The sequence below is a fragment of the Rhipicephalus microplus genome, chromosome 4 (assembly GCF_043290135.1).
Source record: "Rhipicephalus microplus isolate Deutch F79 chromosome 4, USDA_Rmic, whole genome shotgun sequence".
NCBI classification, from domain to species: domain Eukaryota; kingdom Metazoa; phylum Arthropoda; class Arachnida; order Ixodida; family Ixodidae; genus Rhipicephalus; species Rhipicephalus microplus.
In genome coordinates this window covers 519,771-542,894 of record NC_134703.1, presented here as the reverse complement: position 1 = coordinate 542,894, position 23,124 = coordinate 519,771, and the positions used below count along the sequence as shown (strand labels likewise).

Here is a 23,124-nt window from a genome sequence, read left to right as displayed (position 1 = left end):
AAAAGACGATACGATCACTTGAAAAGCGAGCGAGTACTGGCGTTATTCAAGCAGATTCGATACGAAAACATAGCGTTGCCTACTTCTTCTGTAAATGCAGTAATGCCGTGAGTGACATGCATATAAAGTTGTTTTAGCAGCTGTTTGATCGATCCTTACAAATGATCACGTACATTTCTGGGAATCCGTTCGTGCATAACTCTAGAACGCAGCCGCTTAGCCGCTTACAAAAGCGAGGGCTTTCAAAAAACCTGTAGGTGCGTTAAACAGCAAAACTTTATTGTCCTGGCCGACGGTCTTGCAGATCTCCCTCGAGAAGCATGTGCACCCGTGTAAAGAACATCGAGCTTCTGAATTCCATGACCAGATTTTCGAAATCTCTAAATGAGCCTAATAAGTGTACATGATTTCTGCTAGAATCATAGCACCTACGTAACTAAAATGAACTAAGATAAAACAACGTCTTTCTCAATTGACAGAACTTGTTTAGAAAAAGTTGCGAACGTGTTGAAAGGAATGTTCTATATAAGCACTAGGCAACACCTCGAAGCAGTAGAGTAAATATTACAGTAGGTCGATAAAGCTAAAAACATGATGTACAGTTGTTGAATGGCCGAGTTTAGACACACAAGACTTGCGCATAAGCGATGACTCAGTTGGCCTGGTTCTTCCTTGAACAAATACCGTTCGGTGTTTCAAGAAACATTTTTTATCCTTAGAGTAAAAACAGAAACGACACAATTTTTCATAAACTACAACAAAGAAGCTTGCATTAAACAGCTTATCTGGCTGTTATAACGTAATAATATTCCCTTGTTGTTACGTTATAAGGATATGACTAATGAAATTGTTACCACAGCAGGGAACATACGCTTTGTCATATGCAACAGCTGTTGTCTCATACGCTTGCCGAATGAAATCAAGGAGGCTTCAAATGTTTTGTATTCTACCAACATTGTTCAGTTTGTTTTGTTTGATTTCATGCTTTCACCACCGGAAGTTGAAGCGTGCAGAATCAGTAAGTGTATGAACGTGCTCCCAACAAGCAGTCTCTCTGTGATGCGACAACGAATACTGAAAGCAAGATTCGGTGTGCTACTGAGCGAAATACTGCTGTTGTTTACTTAAAAAATGCTGTACAATCTGAATACCACTGCAATAAAAAAGCTTCCTAATCTACAACGTGATTTATTTGAGGTACCGGTATAAATTTTCACGTACTGGGATAACGTTTCTCATGTCGAGCAACCCAAGTTTCCAAAACCACCAACCTAACCCACATACTGGAGTATGTGAATATTTTGAAGACTAAGTTATCTTGGTGTCTGGATTTATTTTGTATTCTGGATTTTCGAGTGTAGACGTGGAGTCAGATTGTGTTGTCTGAATTTATTTTTATTGAAATGAAACCAAATAACAATTCTGTAGTCGCCATTTTGTCACGACGGCTACCCTTTCTTCACCAAGGCTTCTTATTGATACATAATGACAAATCTGCCAAACCAGTGCCTGCTTTGCAAGCTAGGAGGCTGAGAAGTACGTATAAAGAACCATGACTTTACGGAAGAATGCATTTAGACCTTACATGTAGGCATTTGCCACTAAGCGCTTTTCTTAGCGCTTCGGAATGGCCAACAATGCGAAGTCGTAAGAAAGCTTTTTAGCATGAATGTTTTGCATGAATGTCCGCAGTATGATGCACACAAACTATATCCCGCGGCTGCAGTAGATCGCAATAATTGCGTACCATTGTCCGAACGAACATTCGTGGAACACATGTCTTGACATCCTTGAAAATACTACTACACTACACCAGGACAGTGAAGGGCATTCTAGCAGCACTGTGCAAGCATTCTCATGAAAATGTTACATGCTCCTACAATATAAGCCACTTCTGCAATGCACTCCTCACTAACTTTTAGCATTAGGTACACTTGACTGGCCGGACCCAAAGTACCCCACTCGTATGCCTTATCAACGCGCCGACCATAATCTAAGATCATAATCGGCGGAAACGCTTGTTTTGTCTGACGTAAAACGGCTCATGTTATGGAGAGTTAGCGATTGCAATGGTATGGCATAGCCCGGATGCCACAATGCGCGCACTTTGTAGTTTGTCCTTTTTAGACCAAGTGCTATATTTAGAAACGACACAACCAAACGACGCGAGATCAGTAGGTTTTCACCTTTCTGTAGCACCTGTGCGCGAGTTCTTTCAGTTTCTTATTTCTGGTTACTTTCTCAAACTTCTCAATTTATTTGTCCATCTCTCCTTATACCTAAAAAAAAAACACCTACGCTTTTGCAAGCGCGATACTTCTTCCGGTTATTCTACCCAAACCTCTAATTTTCTTCGTCCTAGTCTCGCTATCCCCCAAGAATTCATGTGGCCTTTGGTGGCTTAACTAACGTATTCGATGTTCCCCGAACACTGCTTTAACAGCCAGCATAGTCCAGCCTGCTGAATGGGGCAGGACTTCACTCGCAAGCAATATAAGCGGCAGTGTGTAAACATCGCTGTTTTTCAAAAAAAAACTGCAATGCACCCATAATCATCGTGTCGACATTCTATAAAACACGAGGGGCTATAAAATACCGTCACATTTTCATTGATAATAACTAACTACCACCAAACGTACATGACGAGGCTGTAAAAAAACGAATCAAATGGGCACGCGACCAGTAATCTACTACACTGGTTGTTGATTACTGGGAAAGTACTGGTGCCAAATTTTGTTTTGTTTGCATTTGCATGATAAAACTATTGCGTAAGCACCAAGAAGCGCACATAAATGAGTGCCTGCATCATTTGAACTTAAGTTTTCAAAAATTGTAGATTATTTTTAGACAACTTTCCCGTTATCCAGGCTTTCAAACTGCATCAATCAATATGACAGTAGCAGGAAATTTTCTTTTTTTTCAAAATAAAAAAGAATGTTTAAATGTTTATAAATGTCGCACATCCCGAGACTAAAGCTCTTGAGGATTGCAGATTCCTATACAAATCAATGAACAAGTTTTGATAGCTTGGTGACCATGACTTCAGCCTTCTCGCAACCAAAACATACTGCATGTTTGGTTACTACATTTACAAATCTATACCAACACAGTGCCATTATTTTACTCTAAACAACACAACTTGCTTGTTGCAATTCACAATCCTAGGAATATCCGGCATAGGGGCATGTGATATGTAGAACTAGTGCACCGGGAGTATTGGAGTCTACCGGGAGTATTGGAACATATGATTTCTCGCTGTTTACGGAGCATAAGGCACTGGCGTGTGCCGTCTGATGTCCCATTTTTAATTGGCGTTGGTCTGCCCCTAACATGTTCATAGTAAAAAAAGAATACCAATAACATTTACTTTACGGCAGAGCCAGCTACACCACATTGCGATTGCCAAAACTGGAACAACGCAGTCATGCCAACCACGCAGTCATATAGAAACGTCAATCAAATAAAGTGACGTGTCAACCGTCGGACGAAATAGAAGAGTCAGCGGATAGGAAGTTCCCAGCAACAGGTTTCATTCTAGTCTTAAAATAAAAATATCACGGGTAATCACAAGTATAGGTGTGTAGACCCATTCTTATTTAAGGGGAGTGATTTTCATTTGATATGTGGGGTTTAACGTCACAAAACCATCGTATGATTATGAGAGACGCTGTAGTCGAGGGCTCCGGAAATATTGACCACGTGGGATTCTTGAACGTCCACCTAAATCTAAGCACACTGGCCTCAAAACATTTTCGCTTCCTTCAAAAATACAGTCGCCACAGCATAGATTCCATCCCGCGCCCTGTGGGTCAGCAACCGAGTATCTTAGCAACTAGACCATCATGGCGAGGCCTTGAAGTGAGTGTTTTGTGTGCATGATTACGTTCACTTCATTACAATGAAATGTTTTGGGCAAAAAATAGCAGTGGCTTAGCTAGGCTATGCCAGGATGTACGTAGCGTGAGCTACGGACGGACGCACGGGCGGGCGATCAAGTGAGTGATCTCACGCGAGTCAAGCGTAAGCCCCGTAGGCCTTCGGAGCGCCAGCTGTGTGCCTGTGACGTCACTGCTCCTCGCGCTTGCGTAAAACCACTCACCGTAAGCCACGCAAAACTACTCAACCTCGGACACTTCGCTTACAATACAAAAAAATATTTGCACCGTGCGACCAAAAAAGAGTATACAAAAGACATCATTTATCAAAGTTTATTCTTCAAACGTCTCTGACTTCATCATCTAACACTTATTCAGTGCGTTACTAATATATACATTCAGCCGCTATCAAGCTAAACGCGCATCTTGGAATATTTTTGTTTTACAGGTGACTCTCGTAGCGATGACATGTGGCAGTTTCTTAGCCCACAGCAGCCGGACCATTATGCAGTTGCTTAGTTGCGTAGTTAGGAGCCAAGTGATCAATAACAAGACATGACACTCTAACGAAAGTTTGCACCATATGCGCGGTATAGCGTCCCCAAACTGCATACAACATCTGGCTTGTTTGTGCATTTCTTGAAAAATCTGCGTACGATTGATTTTTTTAACGAGGCGATATATTACACGACGGTCACAACACGTAAGTCATTTAGGGTGAAGATGGGCTAGGCAGGTAGCGATAATCAAAGGGAAAACAGGAAACATAGATTATGATCTTTCGTTAGAGACAATGCAAGCCCCAAAGAGTGCAAACTTTTCTTAGAGTGGCACGGTTATTACGCTGCAGTGTGCGTCCATACTTTCACCCAACGTTAAGACCCCCGAGGTTCAATCCTGTACGCCTCGATCCTGACGAACGCGGAGCTGCCGGTTTGGGCGTCGTCTCTTCGAACACGGGTTCCTCGGTCGCGTCGAGGCTGTAGTCGGCAGGGTCCAGCTTCTGCCAGTTGTCGGGTTCGGCATCCACAATGGGTTCCTCCTCCGGTTCTTCCTCGGGCTCCTCCGTGGTAACAGGCACAGTGCCGCCATCCTGTCCCGGAGTGGGAGGGCTGACTGGTTGTTTGCCCTGGTTGGACTGCTCCTTTTTGCGGGCCAAGTAGTCCTTCCAGAAATTGGGGGGTGAGAAGGTCTGCCACTGTTTCTGTTCGGCCGGATCCAGCCTGTATTCACTGCACTTCTCAGTTACTAGAGGGATGTAGAATCTGGAAAGTACAGGAAAGAACGCTGAATTGAATAGTAGGCAACCACCCATTCGTGTAAATATTGGAGGAAATCTGTGTGGATTTCTCTGAAATGAAAGTCTCTTGTTGAAGGAAGATTTGTTCGGGTCAGGGCATCGAACTAGGTTGCAAAGCCTTTCATAGGCGGTCGCTCTAGCAATAGAGCTAAGCAGCATGCTAGCCAGTGGCAGCGCGAGATAAAACCAGTTAAAGGAATACTGAAAATGATTACTGCGCAAATTTGAAATGTGACGGAAGGGTTATTAATTGGATATTTGACGCTTCAGGAAGGAATGCTGTAAGTTAACAGTAAATTAACGTAACCCGCAGGTAATAGCACAGTTTTTCCCACCGCGATAAATCCTAACATAGGCGCTGATTTTAAATGGTAGAGCGCACCTCCTACGCTATATATAAATTCGCAATAGAATGAGTTCTGTTCATGTGAGTATACAAGATAGAAAGAGGAGCTACTGAGCAGTTTTTACAAACGAATATGTTTGTTTTACATCATAAAACCTCACTTGCGCCTGGGGATTTCTCATTTTTTGTAAATATTATCTCATAAAGTCGTTCAGGAAAAACGACACGTCTTAAACAGACACTCGCAGATAGTGACCGGCACAGTACAGCAAGTATGCTTTCTCAAGCTAAGCACCTTCAACTAGTTTTGTAAGATCTATTACTTCAATGAGGGGAATGCTCTCAACCATGCTTATTCGCACTTGTCGTATTTATTACACCAGTGAGTGCATGTATACATATCCCTGATAGTTTACGTGTTAAGCACAGCCAGAGCAAACTTTAGCCCAGGCCGAACTCTCTGCTTTTCTGTAAATGAAGTATCTCCCTCTCTCTTTTATACACGGGACGATTTGATAATTGTTACTTAGGTTGCACTGATGTGCCCTTGCTCTTGCTCCTTAACATTTTTCGCTAGCTTTGTTATTATGCATAAACCTTCTCATAAAAAATTTATGCAAGAAGTGGCTGTCAATCGCACTGTTGCACGTGTTATCAGTGAATGAGATATGGGCTAGTTGCAAACGCTTCTCACAAACGAAAAGCCTCAATCATGCCACTCGTGGTCTCAGTCAGATTAACTAAAAAAGCTCCCAAGCATTTCCCCGAGGGTGAACATGGTTAAGTGCGAATACACGGGGGGATGCTATGAGGGGTATTTATTAATTCGCACTATTATATTTATTAATCACACTATGGTGCCTTTATGGTGTAATGGTTCCTGGAAATCGCAATTTGATCACACGGGGGAGTTTACGTTAACTCACTGGCGAATGCCAACGGATTTTAACTTTACTCCCCCTCACGACCCGCTCGCGACGGGAGACTGAGAGAGTAGGCGGGCGCGCGAGAGAGAGGGGTGCGCGCGCAGCTGCAGCGAGCGAGGAGAGCGGAGGAGCGAGCGAAAGGGGAGGGGGACTATCAGCGTCGCGTCCGTGGCTTATTCGGTAGAGCGTCGCGCTGCGGCCCGCCAAGTCCTCTTTCTTTTAAAGATAGAGAGAAGACTGCGGACGCCGCCGACGGCGGTGGATGGTTTGGGGTCGCTTATAAAGTGTATTCACACTTAAAACAGCGTGAAGCATGAATCTCAGAGAAGCCCGTTGCTTTCTTTCTATGTTTTTCGTGTTTCCAGCTTTTTGTTTTTATTTAATTGCGAAGGACATGAAACAGGCAAACGAGCGAGATTCGAATAAGTATATGGCGTTCTCTTGGCAGCTAGAGTAGTTAGAGAGAAAAAGACATGCATGATCGCTAACTCTCTTTCTTCGAGCCAGGTACGCAGTTGATTCACGGTCTTGTGAAACACCTTTGCTAACCATATTCAATTAGGTGTTAACGTGCAAATACTAAGCACGCCAGGCTAGTCCTGCCTGCTGCATAGCCATCAGTACTACTACTGTCACGCACACAGCTTTATCATCCTCGTGATTGCCTTTTTTGCCCCGCCATATACGATTCGTGCATTACGAATTGACACGAATCCCTACAGTTATGATCAAAAAAAAAACTTTCATACACGTGCATATAAGCTGGATATGTAGCTACGGCAGTGAAATTTGAGCTAATTTCACAGCCTCCCTAGTTTCTCTCTCTATATTACGAGTACTTACGCATTGTTCTGAACACACTTCTTGGGATATGTGTAGTCAAAGCACTTGGTCCGCAGAATGTTGAAGAATATTTTCCCCACGGTGACTGATGCGATACTGCTGTCATTCAGAAGGCAGCCGTAGAACATCCGGTCTCCCTTGCAGTGAGTCCTGCAATAAAACGATGTTCAATATTGCATATATAACATCGAAATAAAAATAACATGAAATAAAAAATGTTGAATTTAAGCTCAAAGCATTCTGCGCAACCTATCTCAAACAAGCACCAAGTCAGTCTAAATATCAGACAACAGTTTTGTTCTATCTTATGCACAGAATCTTCACCAGAGTAAATTGCGGTTAAATCATCTGTTTGCATTTCGCACCGGCGACTGCATCGCATTACTCGGGGCAGACAGACCAAACTCCACTGTATAATGAGAAAACTGCAATGGTGGTCAACTATAGTTACGCACATAGTGTAGAGGTTCGTGTTTCTAATGCCGTATTTAGCCTGAAAAGCCGGGATGTTGTCCTCGGAGTGGTCATGCTCCCGGCAGCAGGCATCGGTGGCCCTGGACGGTCCCAGGTCATCGTAGTTCTTGGCTACATCGCCAGCTCCGCACCATTTTGTGCCTGGAATCGTGCAATAATGACAGAAACATGTAAAAATAACAGCAAGCGATTTGCAACACAACGCTTTCCCATGGTATATAGACTTGTTTCTTTTTCTTATTTGTCACAGGAAAGTGAAGTTTATTATCATTCAGTGCTACTTCAAAAGAACCCAATTTGTAGGTTCTTGCTGCCTACCATTCTTTAGAAAATCAATACTACAATCACCAAACCCTCGCCACATTTGCTGACCTTCAAAGTTACCAGATCGGTTTTTTTTTGTTTTACGTTTTAAGCAATATTTGAGGCCTTAAAAAGGAGAAGGATACCTTTGTTGATCTTATTCCCAGCATATAGTGTTAAGTTTCCGTAATCGTAATACTGACCTCGTTTCAACCACTGAACCCGGTACTTGTGTGACACTCACTGTATATACTAGTTCCACTTTTATGAATGACGCACGTCATTGCTTTCCCACCCACAAACTGTACCGGAGGCTTCTAGAAAGTTACTCCATCAACCGTTCTGATGGCATCGACGTTTTCCTGTGACGGAACATGCGATATACGTCACTACTGCACCGACTCCATTGAGTGACATGGTTCACTGGGAAGCTATGCTGGCTCTACTCTCGAGTGCTCGGTGAGGCCCCACACTTTCACCAAAAGCGCCCCAATTCCGCTATAGGTCTTTTATGCCACTGGCCAGCACCATATACGGATGTTAAGAATGTAAAAAACCTTTTTCGAGTACAACAGTATGAAATTCGTGTGGAATAATGAGTACAATAGAGCGGACATTATGACGATAAACATTCCTATGCAACGGAAACAGCTTCTTCTCGCACTTTCTTTAAACAACGACGACTTGAGTAGGGCGAAGAACGAGTTAGATACCTGGGAATATGAACAAACTCTTGAATATATCGCCGATGTAGTCAAACGCAGATTTCTGCTTGCTGGCAAAGTTCTCCCGCGTTCCGCATAGGTCCAGAAATTGATCCATTTCCTCGGGCGTAACCTTAGTTATTAGGCTTTCAGGCAGGACGACGAGAACGCCTTCAATCAGAACCCTAGGGGAGGAAAACGTCGTGGCAATTCATTATTGAAGCAATGGTCAGAAGACTATATGCACACTTCAAAAATAATGACAGCTTGACCCGCCAACCTTTCACTTTAAAACGTATTTCGTTGAACATAACACTGAACCTTGTTCACCGGTAATAGGAGAAAAGTTACTTGACACATCTCTGTGCGGGCGATTAAATGGTTTCACGAACATAACTCCAAAACGTCACATTTGTGAAACCCACCTCGTTCGATTAGAGCCGATGGTAATGCAAAAAAAGATATGCGCAAAAGTTTTAGACCCCATGAAACAACAAACTTGTAAAAGTTAAACCCTTAGATCTTAATACGCCATGCTTCACATTCACTTCGTGTGTTGGCACGTAAAACCGGTCAGGTTAATTCATATACCTGATACCTTATGAAAATACGAATTTGAGAGGCATTATGTCATGTAAAAGTGCAAAGATGCCACTAAGACTTAATTATGAAGTAGTGATTTTGTCGCAGTTATTTGTCGTGCTCTTTCCGTTGCCTGCTTATCAAGCTTCCAGTCGATTCTCACTTACTGTAGAAGATAATACTTAAAATAGTCGTTGTGCTTTTAGATTCGAATTGTCGTACATTTTATCACTACATGACTATGACAAATGCCGCTACAGAGGTTTTCGAAGATTTTCTCTATTTGGTGTTCTTCAACTCGCACTGACATCCAGATGTACACAGATCTATGTCATTCTGCCTGCATTGAAATGTGACTGCCATTGCCGGGATCGAAACCGCGACCTTCTGGTCGGCAGTCGAGCGTCGTGACCGCTACACGCACCATGGCACTTACTAAAAGAAAGTGTTATGCCATCTGCTTCAGCAACTGTTTTCGAGTAAATACGGCGCTGATAGACTTGCATATGCGCCACTTACTTGTCACCGAGCAGGTTGCAGTCGATAACATGACCGGAAGAATTCTGGAAGATTTCAGCGAGTACGTGTCCTCCCAGAGGCACATCGGTGATCACTCGATGACGGACGCCCGGGATGGCACTGCAATGTTCAACCGTCATGAAAACAAGTACAATATAAACAATGCACGTACTTCGTTATGTAAAATATGCACAATGATTAAAAGTAAGCTTTCGTGCTCAAATAAGTATAACAGGCAAGAAAAAACTATTCAGTCCACTGAATTATTTCATAGCCTTGCATGTCACCTAGCGAGGCCTCGACAAGCAAACAACTTTAGAACACAGTTTTTAAAAAAAAGCCCTGTCAAGTACACGTGATGCGAATGCCCAGAAGACTCAGAAAAACTACTGCGATTCATTTGTGTGTCTGAATAGTTGGTTCAAGAACAAAAGAAGCGAGCGTAGGTGAGTGATGGCATGTTGAATCAAACTGATAATAAAGAAGTAAAGAGATCACGTGAAGCCACGCCACCCAGCCCTAGATCACACTCAATATTAAGAGGATCCCGGCACGTGGTAAACCTTAAGCATGCATCAATCTGAAATTAACCTTAAGAAATCTTATTAAATTGACTTTACAAAGCCAAAGAATAAAATCGCTCCTTTGTCACTAAGGTTTCCGAAGACTCTTTTAGTACTGCCCTGTTACAACTGCTTCCGGTTTAAAAGAACAACGAAGACTACGACCAGATTTCCAGTACCATCTCCCACGATTAAGGTCGGTGAATTTAGAGCGTGTTCTCGCTATATGTAAGGAGGGTGAGTTTCGCCGGCGTTCTTTTCAGTCAGACGCGCGCTTTACTGGCGGAGGTCGCTTCTTTGAACTGCCCATTCTCAAGCCCGAGAGGTAACGATCAATTTGCATGTACTCCCACAGGTGTGTCAGCGCCGTGAGTGTATTATGCATCGATGCATAGACTACTTTCATGTAATATTTCTCCGGTAGCATCACGTATGCTGACATGTTACAATACACGATCCATTGTAATTTGAATATCGAAACTTAGCTTCGTGAAAGCACGCGAGATGCACTAGGGCTTACAAAAAAAAAGTTGTTTTTCGCACGAAAGATTTGGAGATCAAAGCTTTTTCAGTCCTCTTAAAACAAATTCTTCCTGCCTCTAGAACAACATTCTTCTCTTCATACATTCTCATCGTTCACACCAAAGTGCTCACCAAATATGCTCACCTGCGACAGTTTCTAACTTTGGAGCTTATTGGTGAGTACAAGTTTGGTATGTTACCAATCTTGTGCACACTTTTCTGTCAAATAATTTCTTTCACATTTAATAGAACTTGAACTTGAATAAGCAAACGGGAAGCCTACTCACTTCTCAGTCAGCTGCTTGCTGATATCCGATGCCGAAGTGTTGGTAATCTTTCCGAACGTTTGGTCCCAGGCTCGCGTGCCCAAGTTCACCACGTTAAGACGGGAGCCCGTGTTGGTGAGCGAACCCAGCGGATTGGTTAGGATTCCCAGCTGCTGAGCGCTACAACATGCTAACGCAAGCAGCAACAGGACGCCGTGAAAGGCGTGTGGCGTCGTCATTGTTCAAAAGGTCTGTAAGAAGAATAAAAACAATAAATAGGAGTCACGCATAAGTCCTGCCTCTGCATTTTAAGTTTGGGCTCATTGTGTGGTAATGAATAATCATTACATGTGCCTTAAGGTTTGCCTGTACCCTGCACCTCCACAACATATTACAAATTTAGCTTAACAAAAATGTATAACTTATCTCTTTGTTTTATATTGTTATTATACCCGTCACGGTGGTCTAGTGGATAAGGCACTCTGCTACTGACCCGCAGGTCACGGGATCGAATCCCGGCCGCATTTTCGATAGAGTCGGAAATGCTTGAGGCCTGTGTATTTAGATTTGGGCACACGTTGAAGAACTCCAGGTGGTCAGAATTTCTGGCGGCGTTCCTCGTAAATATATGATAGTTTTGGGACAATTACCTTTCACAATTGTGTTTGTACAATGTTTTTGTTTGCCTTTAGTATGATTTCATTTTGCTATATTTTATTCTGCTCTAATGTACCTGTTTTCACATTTTCGAAATAAAACTTTATCTCGCTATTTTTAGAAGTCGAACAACGCCTCTACTGTTAAAATAAGCTATGTATTATCATACATTTTTTTAAGTTTGTAACATAAAATCTCTGTTAGCTTTCTTTGTTTTCCTGCCTTCTTATGAGACAAAAATCTTCGTAAAGTCGTTTATCAAGGCATTTTATGTGTGACTTGCATCGGATTGAGTACATTCAGGCATAAGCGTGCGAACAAAATACCCCTCCCCAGCCTCCCGATGGATCGCTACAGTAGAAAAAAAAGCGCGAAGAAAACAGACTAAAACGAGCGAACAGGACTAGCACTGTCTTCGAACACCTGCGTTGTTGTTTCGTGCCGTACGTTTTACGCATTAAATATGAACCAACAAGCTCACCTACACACATTTCTTTTTGCATTGCCTTTGTGTCTTTTTGCGTCGTTTGTGTCTTTACATTTAGTTTTTGTCTTTTGTGCTTGAGAGGGGAGGGGAGGAAGGTTGGCTCCTTCTTTCCACTGAAGCAGTAGATATATTGCGGTAAAACTTTTCACCACTCCACCCCTCTCCCCGCCCCTCAAATGAAAAACCCGGCGCACACCGATGTATATTTGCGTATGCGTGTAGCGAATAAACTTTCAGTTGTGTCACAACGTCTCCAGGTAAGGGGCAAAGACCTGTACAGGGAAGAAGCGTTCACGGTACTGGTTATGCGGATTCCGGTTAGCGCACGTTATACGTAGAATCGCGTGCTACACAATGCATCATAGAATGAAAAATGGTGAATCACTCAAATTACGCTACCTATGGGTAAAAAATCTTCCATAATGACAAGTCTTTCTTTCTTGTTTTCTTTGCCATTAGAATATAGAAAGATCCAGTAAGCAAGAACTCTACAAACAGTCATTCCCGCACGCGATGTTGTCCGCATTCCTGCACTCATAAATCAGTAAATCCCAACGTTAACTCCAAGAAAAGAGTCATCTGACTCTTTTTGTGAGATCTCCCTCACCACACATATAACTCTCCTTAAAGATACACGTGAACTCTCATTGGAGAATATTATACTTCTTTCGGAGAGTCCAGGGAGACGAAAGAGAGTTAACACATCTCTTGAATGACAAGTGACGAAGCAGGGTTCACCGAAAATAGCAACACATACTTATATACTTTTTTTTAATATACAAGAGCAACCACCCCATTTTTTATGTATACATATGCAAGCTCGTGTATCTAACGTAACGTTTGCTTGTAGAGAAAATCGAAACCACAGAAAGGTTTGTGGGTGCCTAAACTACAGAAGGACGTCAGCCTCTCAATGATCGTTAAGACGGTCGAGGCAGGAACGGAACTGGCGAGGGCCTATGACGACCGTTTCGGTAAGTATTTTGACGCTCGTGATGCGTGGTATACTGCATGCAGTCGGCAAGGCTACCCGTTAATTCTTCCTCCTAGTGCCGTCGTTGAGCACAGACTCATTCTTCGTTTTGTATATATATATATATATATATATATATATATATATATATATATATATATATATATATATATATATATATATATATATATATATATATATATATATATATATATATATATATATATATATATATATATATATATATATATATATATATATATATATATATATTGTAACGGGGTTTATTTGCAGCCCCGTCGTGGTGGTCTAGTGGCTAAGGTACTCTGCTGCTGACCCGCAGGTTGCGGAAATAATGGGTCATAATATGGCTTGAGACGAGAGACGTGGACAGTGTCGCGGCCGCGGTAGCGTAGGTCTGTGGATGGGATGATGGGCTCCACGATATAGTTGACGAGTGACGTTTGCTCTACAACGCGGTATGGCCCGATGTATTTTGGGAAGAAGTTTTGCGGAGCGGCCAGGTGCGGTAGCAGGTGCCCGAAGCCATACCAATGAACCAGGTGGAAAGTTTGGAGCCGAACGGTCCCCAGTCTGGCGGGATTGCTGCTGCCACTGGTCCTCGGTAGAAAAATAGCGGGCAAGCTGGCGGCATTCTTCAGCATGTCGGGCAGCTTCGGACAGAGTTGTACTTTCGGACTCATAAGGTTTACATGGAAGAATAGTGTCCACTGTATTTGAAGGTTCTCGTCCGTACAGAAGAAAATATGGCGAAAACCCAGTAGTAGCTTGTACGGCAGTATTATACGCGTAGGTGACGAACGGGAGAACTTGGTCCCAATTTGAATGATCAGAGGCGACGTACATCGACAGCATATTGCCAAGAGTACGGTTGAAGCGCTTCGTCATGCCATTAGTTTGAGGGTGGTACGCTGTACTTGTGCGGTGCACGATTCGGCATTCGTTGAGTAATGCCTTCAAGGCGTCAGAAAGGAAGGCACGGCCTCTGTCACTTAAGAGCTCTCGAGGGGCACCATGACGCAGAATGAAACGTTGCAACAGAAACGTTCTAACCTCACGGGCTGTGGCAGTCGGCAGCGCGGCTGTTTCGGCATAGCGTGTCAGATGGTCTATCGCAACAATAATCCAACGATTACCAGCTAGAGTTGGTGGTAGTGGTCCGTAAATGTCAATGCCGACGCGATCAAAAGGTCGACTAGGACAAGGAAGAGGTTGTGACGGGTAGACTTGCCCGGGAGGTAACCTTTGTCGTTGGCACTGAACACACGAGCGAATGAATTTTCGCACGTAGTTATATATGCCACGCCAATAAAATCTGAGTCGAAGCCTAGCGTATGTCTTGAAGAGGCCTGCGTGGGCGCACTGTGGGTCTGCGTGAAAAGCTTCGCAGATAGCAGCTCGAAGATGGCGGGGTATCACAAGGAGACACTTGCGACCGTCAGAAAGGTAGTTGCGTCGATAAAGAAGATCATCCCTTAGGCAAAAGTTGCTAGCCTGGCGGCAGAGAGCACGAGACGGCGAAGGATATTGAGAGGATCAGAAAGAATGCTTATGAGGCCACTGATCCAGGGATCCTTTCGTTGTTCCACCGTCATGTTGCGCAAGGCGGATGACGCAAGTGCAGGCTCGAGGGAAGAGAGGCAAACACCTTCGTCCGATATGGGTGAGCGAGAAAGGGCGTCGGCGTCCGTGTGCTTACGACCGCATCTGTAAATAACGCGGATGTCGTATTCCTGAAGTTTGAGCGCCCAGCGAGCAAGTCGTCCGGAAGGGTCTTTAAGTGTGGATAGCCAACAAAGGGCGTGGTGGTCAGTGACGACGTCGAATGCGTGACCATACAGGTAGGGGCGAAATTTTCCAAGGGCCCAAATAATAGCTGAACACTCTTTCGCGGTCACGGAGTAGTTAGCCTCGGCTTTCGTCAAAGTTCGGCTTGCGTAGGCGACGACATATTCATCAAACCCTGCTTTTCGTTGCGCGAGCACAGCGCCAAGTCCAACACCGCTGGCATCAGTATGAACCTCCGTAGGAGCGGCAGGATCGTAGTGGCGGAGGATGGGTGGTGAAGTCAGCAGGTGGCGTAATTTGGTGAATGCATCGTGGCATTGGAAAGGTCCTTGTCGCCGCTAAGAACGTCCGTAAGGCGCGCACATACGGAAGCAAAATTTCTAATAAAGCGTTGGAAGTATGACGACAAGCCGACAAAACTTCTAAGTTCCTTCAAGTTCTTTGGCTTCGGAAAATCGGCGACTGCTCGAAGCTTGGCGGGGTCGGGAAGTATGCCGTCCCGCGATACGACGTGGCCAAGAATGGTGAGCTGCCGGGCACCAAAACGACATTTCTTGAGGTTGAGTTGAAGGCCGGCGTCGGTGAGACGTGTGAGGACGTGCTCTAGACGATTTAAATGGGTGTCGAAATCAGTGGAAAAGACAATTACGTCATCGAGGTAGCATAAACATGTGTTCCACTTGAAACCTCGTAAAATAGTGTCCATCTTTCTTTCAGAAGTGGCGGGAGCGCTACAAAGGCCGAAAGGCATAACGGTAAATTCGTATAATCCATCAGGTGTGACAAATGCTGTTTTCGGTCGGTCAAATGCTTCCATAGGTACTTCCATTCAGCGAAGAGAAGTATTCTGCTCTCTGCCAACAGTCAAGGGCGTCGTCTATTCGCGGTAACGGGTAAACGTCCTTACGGGTGATCTTGTTTAAACGTCGATAGTCCACACAGAACCGAATAGAGCCACCCTTCTTCTTAACAAGAACGACCGGTGACGCCCAGGGACTGTTAGAAGGCTGTACAATACCCCGCTGGACTATGTCAGCAACCTGGTCGTCAATAACACAGCGCTCCGACGCTGAGACTCGGTAGGGGCACTGCCGTAGAGGCGTATGGCTTCCTGTGTCAATCTTGTGAGATATGTTCGATGTGCGACTGAGGCCACAAGCGTGGCTGTCAAAAGAAGTATGAAACTTTTGCAGCAGGTTCACTAACTGGCTTCGTTCTGAAGAAGACGTTGCGACATCGATGGAGCGGTGGAAAGCGTCAAGGAGTGACTGGTCAACAACAGAGTCAGAAATGAGTGCGCTGAGGTCCGTAGAAAGTAAACTAGATGGAGCGTCAAAAATGTGACGGGCGTCGATCGGATGCACGTGACCGAGATATTCACCATAGACTAAAGGTAAAGGCCCTTCTAACGTATTGTACGTGAGCGTCTTCGTGACGCCATGGTGGAGAGTAAGGAGAGCGACAGGCAGTGGAGAACATTTGCGTTGAATGAACAGGGCAGAGGGCGTAAATAAAACACCACCGTTGGAGATAGCGTCACACGACACAGTCACCAGCAGAGAATAGCGCGGTGGTACGGTGGTGTCGTCAGAAACAAACAGTTTATAACACGGCAGGGAGGCTTCGACAGCGTCAACATCAGGAAGTGCAGATAGCTCAAGTTCAGCGCGACAGCAGTCAATGACGGCATTATTATTCCCAAGGAAGTCCCAGCCGAGTACCATGTCATGGGAACGCGAGGGCAGCACTACGAATTCGACGATATACACAATCTCTTCGATGACGACTCGTGTGGTACAGGCTGCGAGAGGTGTTACACTTTGCGCGTTAGCCAATCTAAGAGAGAGGTCGGATAATGGCGTCAGAACTTTGCGGAGTTTGCGGCACAGGTTGATGGAAAGGACGGATAGAGCGTCTCCGGTGTCGACAAGCGCCATGACGACGATACCATTGACTGACACTTCAATGACGTTAGCTGGACAGGGGCGAGTACTTGTGCATGGCGACGGGGACGCAGTTCGTACCTCGGGAACTGCGGCCGTTAGTTTTCCTGGTCGGTGGGTCCGGAACGGCGACGCATAGGTGAAAGCGAGCGTCGCCTATGCGTCGCCGCTTTCACCTATGCGTCGGAGATGGGGAGCGGCGGGTCGGGTCGTGTGGACGATCAGAAGAAAAGGAAGAGGAAGGAGGGCTTGAAGGCGTAGAAGAAAACTGAGGGTCGAAAGAGGGCATTCGTCGAATGTTCTGAGCAGCCTGGCGACGACGACAATAACGTGCTACGTGGCCAACACCGCCACAAGCAAAACATATCGGACGGTTGTCGTGGGTCCGCCATTGGTCGGAGTAGACTCCGACTTGCGGCTGGGGGGCAGAAAACTGCGGCTGAGGTGGTATCGGCATAGGCGGCGGTGAATAGGTCGGCGGCGAAAAGGGCGGCGGCGAATACATAGGCGCTGGCTGGAACGCAGGCTGTCGAGGTCTAGCAACGGCCTCGGCGTACGTGAGAGGTGCGGTGACTGGGGGTGGTTCACGGGCGGGAGGAAGAACTTGTGCGACCTGGTCTTGAATGAAGTCGCGGAGTGTAGGCGTCCATCTGCGTGGTTGATCGGGTACGCAGGATATCAAAGAGAGCTGACGAACGACCTCAGCGCGGATGAACTCTTGGATCTTGGAGAGAAGAGGGGCATGGTCTTCTCCTATGCCAAGGGTGGAAAGGCTGGACATAGAGTAGTCGAGCACCGAGGGACGTCGGGTGGAAAGAAGTTGCCTGCGCAACTCGTCAAAACTCTGGCATAGCTCAATCAGTTCAAGGACAGTGCGAAGACTCTTAAAAAGCAACACTTGGAAAGCGTCGTCCTCAATGCCCTTCATGATGTGCTTGATCTTAAGCTCTTCGGACATCGACTCGTTGACTCGCTTGCAAAGGTCGAAATTCTCACCAAGCTGCTGGGACCGTGTATGTAAGCGTTGTTCGGCACGGCGTTTGCGTACCTCAGGCCGTCCGAAAACTTGTGTGAGGCTAGTTTTGCAGACCGACCATGTAGGAAGTTCCGCTTCGTGGTTTATAAACCACAGCTTGGCCACGTCCGACAGGTAGAAGGAGACGTAGGCCAACTTGGCGGCGTATTCCCATTTGTTGTGAGTACTCACTCGCTCGTACATTGAAATCCAGTCGTTAACGTCCTTGTCTTCTGTGCCTAAGAAAAGAGGGGGATCTCGCGGACGCAGAGAACCGGCGCAGCAAACTGTAGGTGGTGCCGGTGGAGGAGTTGGAGCGGCGCATGCGTCGGTAGGCATAATGGATGGTAAAATGTGATTCCGAAGCTCCAGGGTGATCGAAACCCAGCAGACTCCACAACTTGTAACGGGGTTTATTTGCACAGCAGAACGCAAAAAGCGAAGCAGTCAGCAGCGTCCGGCCAAGCGCAGCGAGCACGAGCTTATGCTGATGGCGATGCCCCTGAGGCGCCGAGAAATGCCGCTGAAGCTCCTCTTCTTCACTACAATATATATATATATATATATATATATATATATATATATATATATATATATATATATATATATGAGATATAACAGACAGTAATGCCAAGGAATGTACAGGGGAAGTTATTAACATTAATGGAATGTAAATAAGAAGAAAGAAAAGTGGATGAAAAAATTACCAACTGTAAGCAGGAATCGAACCTACGACCTTCGAATTACGCGTTCGATGCTCTAACCACTGAGCTAATACAGCGGCACTCCCTCCATCCACTTTTTTGGGTTTATCTGTGAATTTAGAAGTAGGAGCGACAGTCAGCGCCATCTATAAGCCAAACAACGAGTGTGAAAACACTCTTATGCGCATGTTTGGCGTCACGTAGCACGTGAACTTATTATGAGCGGGCAGCTGATTAATTGTCCCTCTTATACAACCTAAACACACCAAGTCTGCCAGTACGAGACCCTCGTTCAATGAAATAAGGGAAAGAAGTGTATACCTAAGGGCTCGTTTTTCCGTGTTTTTAACACAATAATAATGAGATATAACAGACAGTAATGCCAAGGAATGTACAGGGGAAGTTATTAACATTAATGGAATGTAAATAAGAAGAAAGAAAAGTGGATGAAAAAATTACCAACTGTAAGCAGGAATCGAACCTACGACCTTCGAATTACGCGTTCGATGCTCTAACCACTGAGCTATTACAGCGGCACTCCCTCCATCCACTTTTTTGGGTTTATCTGTGAATTTAGAAGTAGGAGCGACAGTCAGCGCCATCTATAAGCCAAACAACGAGTGTGAAAACACTCTTATGCGCATGTTTGGCGTCACGTAGCACGTGAACTTATTATGAGCGGGCAGCTGATTAATTGTCCCTCTTATACAACCTAAACACACCAAGTCTGCCAGTACGAGACCTTCGTTAATGAATTAAGGAAAGAAGTATATACATAAGGACTCGTTTTTGAATGTTTGACACAATATTATTGATATCTAACAGACAATAACGCCAAGGAAAGTATAGGAGAAGTTATTATTTTGTAATGCAAGTAACTAAGCGTGATTGATAATAAAACAGTGAGTGCGATGTTTCAGAACTTCTGGTTTTCTGCTCTGTATTTAAGCATCAGTATATAGATGCCGCTGTTATATAACGTCCTCTTGAGTGATAGGGATAAACTGCCATTCATGATTTCAGAATGTTTGCTGAATGTGCTGCATCCAAAGTCTGATCTTCTAGTTACTTCAATTTATAAGCTGAAGTAGTCGTACTTCAGTACAACTTCCAGTGCCTCGCTATCTATTGCAAAGCGCTGTTCTCCTACAAAACTGTTACGCATTACATTAGTTTTATGCGTATTAAACTAACAACGAGGGTTCAACTTAAACTCAGGATGAAGCCGTGAGCAATACAAGAAAACATTGAAATCGTAACCTAAATGACAATGAGAAAGCAGGGTGTATCAGAGAACAAATTAGTTAAATGAGTCTTAATAACGTCTTAGTCGAGATTAAAAAAAAGAAATTGACATGGGTAAGACATGTAGAGCGAACATGGAACATAATCGCTGGTCAATAATAGTAATTCACTGGACTCCAGGAAAAGGTGAACGCACGAGGAGGAGGCTTAATGTTGAGTGGACAGACAAGATATTTACAGGTAAAACGTGTCAGCATCAAGCACTGGATAGGGGTAATTGCGAAATATTAGAGAGACCTTTTCCCTGCATGCAAAAGGCGTAGTCAGCATGATGATAAAGACGATGGTGATGGTGGCGGGGGCAACGACGTATCCGATGTCGGACAATACAAGTAAGGTCGAGGAAACATCGTTGCTGTCATTGCTAAGACAAGCTGATGCAGACGTTTCTGTAGCCTAATAAGGGACACTAGCATGCCATGCTGAAAGGTTCAGGAAAGAGATGAAGTGTTAAATATCTTACTGGTAATGACTATATTAAACTACGCTTTCGGACCGCGATGCACAGGGAACTGTGTAAGTGTCTAATTGAGCGTAAGAACGAAATTCGTACCAACGTAACAACCACTAGCAAAAGCGGAAACAAGAAATGCGTTCTCTACAACCTGCAGCACCCTTTTATGTCTCTTTTATTTCCCATTTCATATGTCAGTCGTCAGGCTACTGATTGGAAATGTAGCACTACCCCTACTTTCATCTAATCTAGTTTTCACACAACAGTACTTTTATGACTAGGTCATGCCACCATCGACAGGCCATATCACTGACCTTCTCACTGTCAAATATCACTCGTGACTCAGTGTGTTGGAATGGCATAAACTAAACATGAATAGTTATGCTATCGAAGCAAGCGATTGGATTTACTCCAAAAAGAACATGCGTCGTACAAACACATGTTTATGGAAGGTTAGATAGATTTCGTTTACCAAATCAATCGAATCAACATACATCGAAAGAAATTCGTAGATAAGGCATTGAAGGATCCCATTATTAAATTTAAAAAAAAAGTCATATGCAATTGCTTAACTTTGGCGAGCAATACATTCAACACCAAAGCTGTTGTAGTCGACCATAACATGTACATTGCCACCAGAAAATTCTCGTTATCACGAACGGGCACGTACCGCAGGAACTGGACAGATGTCACTACTCATCACTGGTGTACGGGAAATCAATAAAGAAAACGTTAGCCCAGGAATTGGCGGTGGCGAGCTGAAGATTTCGAAGCGAGAGAATACTATAAGAAACGTAAAAGGTAACGGCAGCAGTGAGAAAACCCCGAAGAGATGGAAGACCTACGTAAACTACGACGTACCCGTTGATTCTACGAGAGTAGCAAACGCTCTGTTTCGGCGAGATTGTCTGTGTGTAGAGTTTGCACATCCGTGTCGTGACTGCCTGCGGTTCAACTCGAACCTATCTGCTCTCAGAATCAACCGAGAAACAAATTAGCTAACCTAGCCACAGCTTAGCAGCAACCTAGAAGCAACATCACACAGATTATGCTGCAGGATTAGCAGTTTCCAGCTGTTTCAAGTTTTCAATCAAGTCAAAACTCAGCATCTCCTTAAGCAACAGTTTTCGTCATGCACAATGTGCGGTCTAGTTTTCTTATTACTACGATTGATTGATATTTGGGGTTTAACGCCCCGAAACCACCATACAATCATGACAGGTGCCCTAGTGGAGGGCTCCGGAACTTTCGACCACCCGAAGTTGCTTAACATGCAATCAAATCTCAGCCCCCGGGCTTACAGCATTTTCGCCTCCAGCGAAATTCTCATTATTATGACGTTTACATGAAAGGCGCCAAACGCAGCCGTCACCGTCAACACTTCGGGACTTCGAACAGGCGCGTTGCGAGCGTCTGTCATAAAATGCCTATTTCTCATTCGCGTGAAATGAGTAACGTAACTTCTATACAATTAAATGTATTTTCATCTGGGCAGGCTGCATCTTTGAAATTTGAATTCGCGCTGTCCTGCTATAGAACAAAAAAAAAAGAACAATGTGCAATTGATGAGTTGGCGTGGCAGGCGAAAAACACAGCTTACCTCAGCCACTCCGAGCCAGTGCGATGAAACTAATTTCCCGCGAAGACTGGGGCGATGAGCAGCGAAAAAAATATAGGGCACTAGACGACGACCTCCGATGACAGCCCGACGGTCGGCAATGACCCGTAGTCTCAGATTTCACCGGCAACTACGACGCACGTGGTGGCAGATAGAAGAAAAAGATACACCACACTCTTCACCGAGATGGATCCGTCTCGAGTGGCCGACTCAGCCGGAGAGAATCGCGCGTACGTCAGTCCTTGATATCTTCTTTCATACGGTCGCAACACCCAGTTTTCTCTTTTCCTTTCAATTCCTTCGCGAGTCCTATTCGTTTACGCTGGGCTCGTCCGGACGCGGATTGTCGTACGCAAACCCGCCAGTCTGTCGCGACAGATTCCGTCACGTGCCGGTAGTTACAGAGAGAGAGAGAAAAGACGACGAGAAGTAATTCAGGAAAGGATATGTCCTCAGTCTCGCGATGGCTCACCTTACAGAGGAGAGGCCTGGACAAAAACAAAAAACAAATGCGCGAAAGTGCGAGAAGAAATTGCAGCAGAGAGTTGGGAAATAACGGCGAAACGGGAAACTGAAAATAACAATAAACAGGCTCCCGCGGTGGCGTTGCGCGAACATCCAAGATCGCACTACTTGGCTCACCCTTGCCTGATCGCGAATCGCTCCGACGCCACTTAACGTTGCGACGCGCGACGCCGAAGTGTATTTTTGTTTGCCAGCGCCACCACCGTACGGTGTCGCTTGGCGGATCTGTCCTTGTATCCGGCGGCGAGTTATTGCTCGCCGTGTCCAAGTCGGTACAAGCGGCAGACTTGGTGCGCCGCCTTCAAGCGAGAACGGATTGCAAGGAAGGAGCTGCGAGAAGCGCCTCGCTTTCCTCAAGGTTGCATACAAATGACCAGCCTCCTTTCCCACGCGATACAGAGGCACACCGAC

The 23,124-nt window shown here is 44.9% G+C and overlaps 1 protein-coding gene across 1 annotated transcript; it reads right to left on the bottom strand.

Annotated features, from left to right (window-relative positions):
- Nucleotides 1-4,194: 4,194 nt before the first annotated feature.
- Nucleotides 4,195-22,579, bottom strand: LOC142814143 (uncharacterized). Its single transcript, XM_075892091.1, has 7 exons — nucleotides 22,171-22,579; nucleotides 11,245-11,474; nucleotides 9,873-9,992; nucleotides 8,781-8,956; nucleotides 7,746-7,905; nucleotides 7,291-7,440; nucleotides 4,195-5,140 (listed from the first exon to the last, which is right to left on the bottom strand). The coding sequence occupies exons 2-7, from the start codon at nucleotides 11,460-11,462 to the stop codon at nucleotides 4,741-4,743; spliced, it is 1,224 nt and encodes a 407-aa protein (XP_075748206.1). The 5' UTR covers nucleotides 11,463-11,474; nucleotides 22,171-22,579; the 3' UTR covers nucleotides 4,195-4,740.
- Between the last annotated feature and the right edge of the window lie 545 nt (nucleotides 22,580-23,124).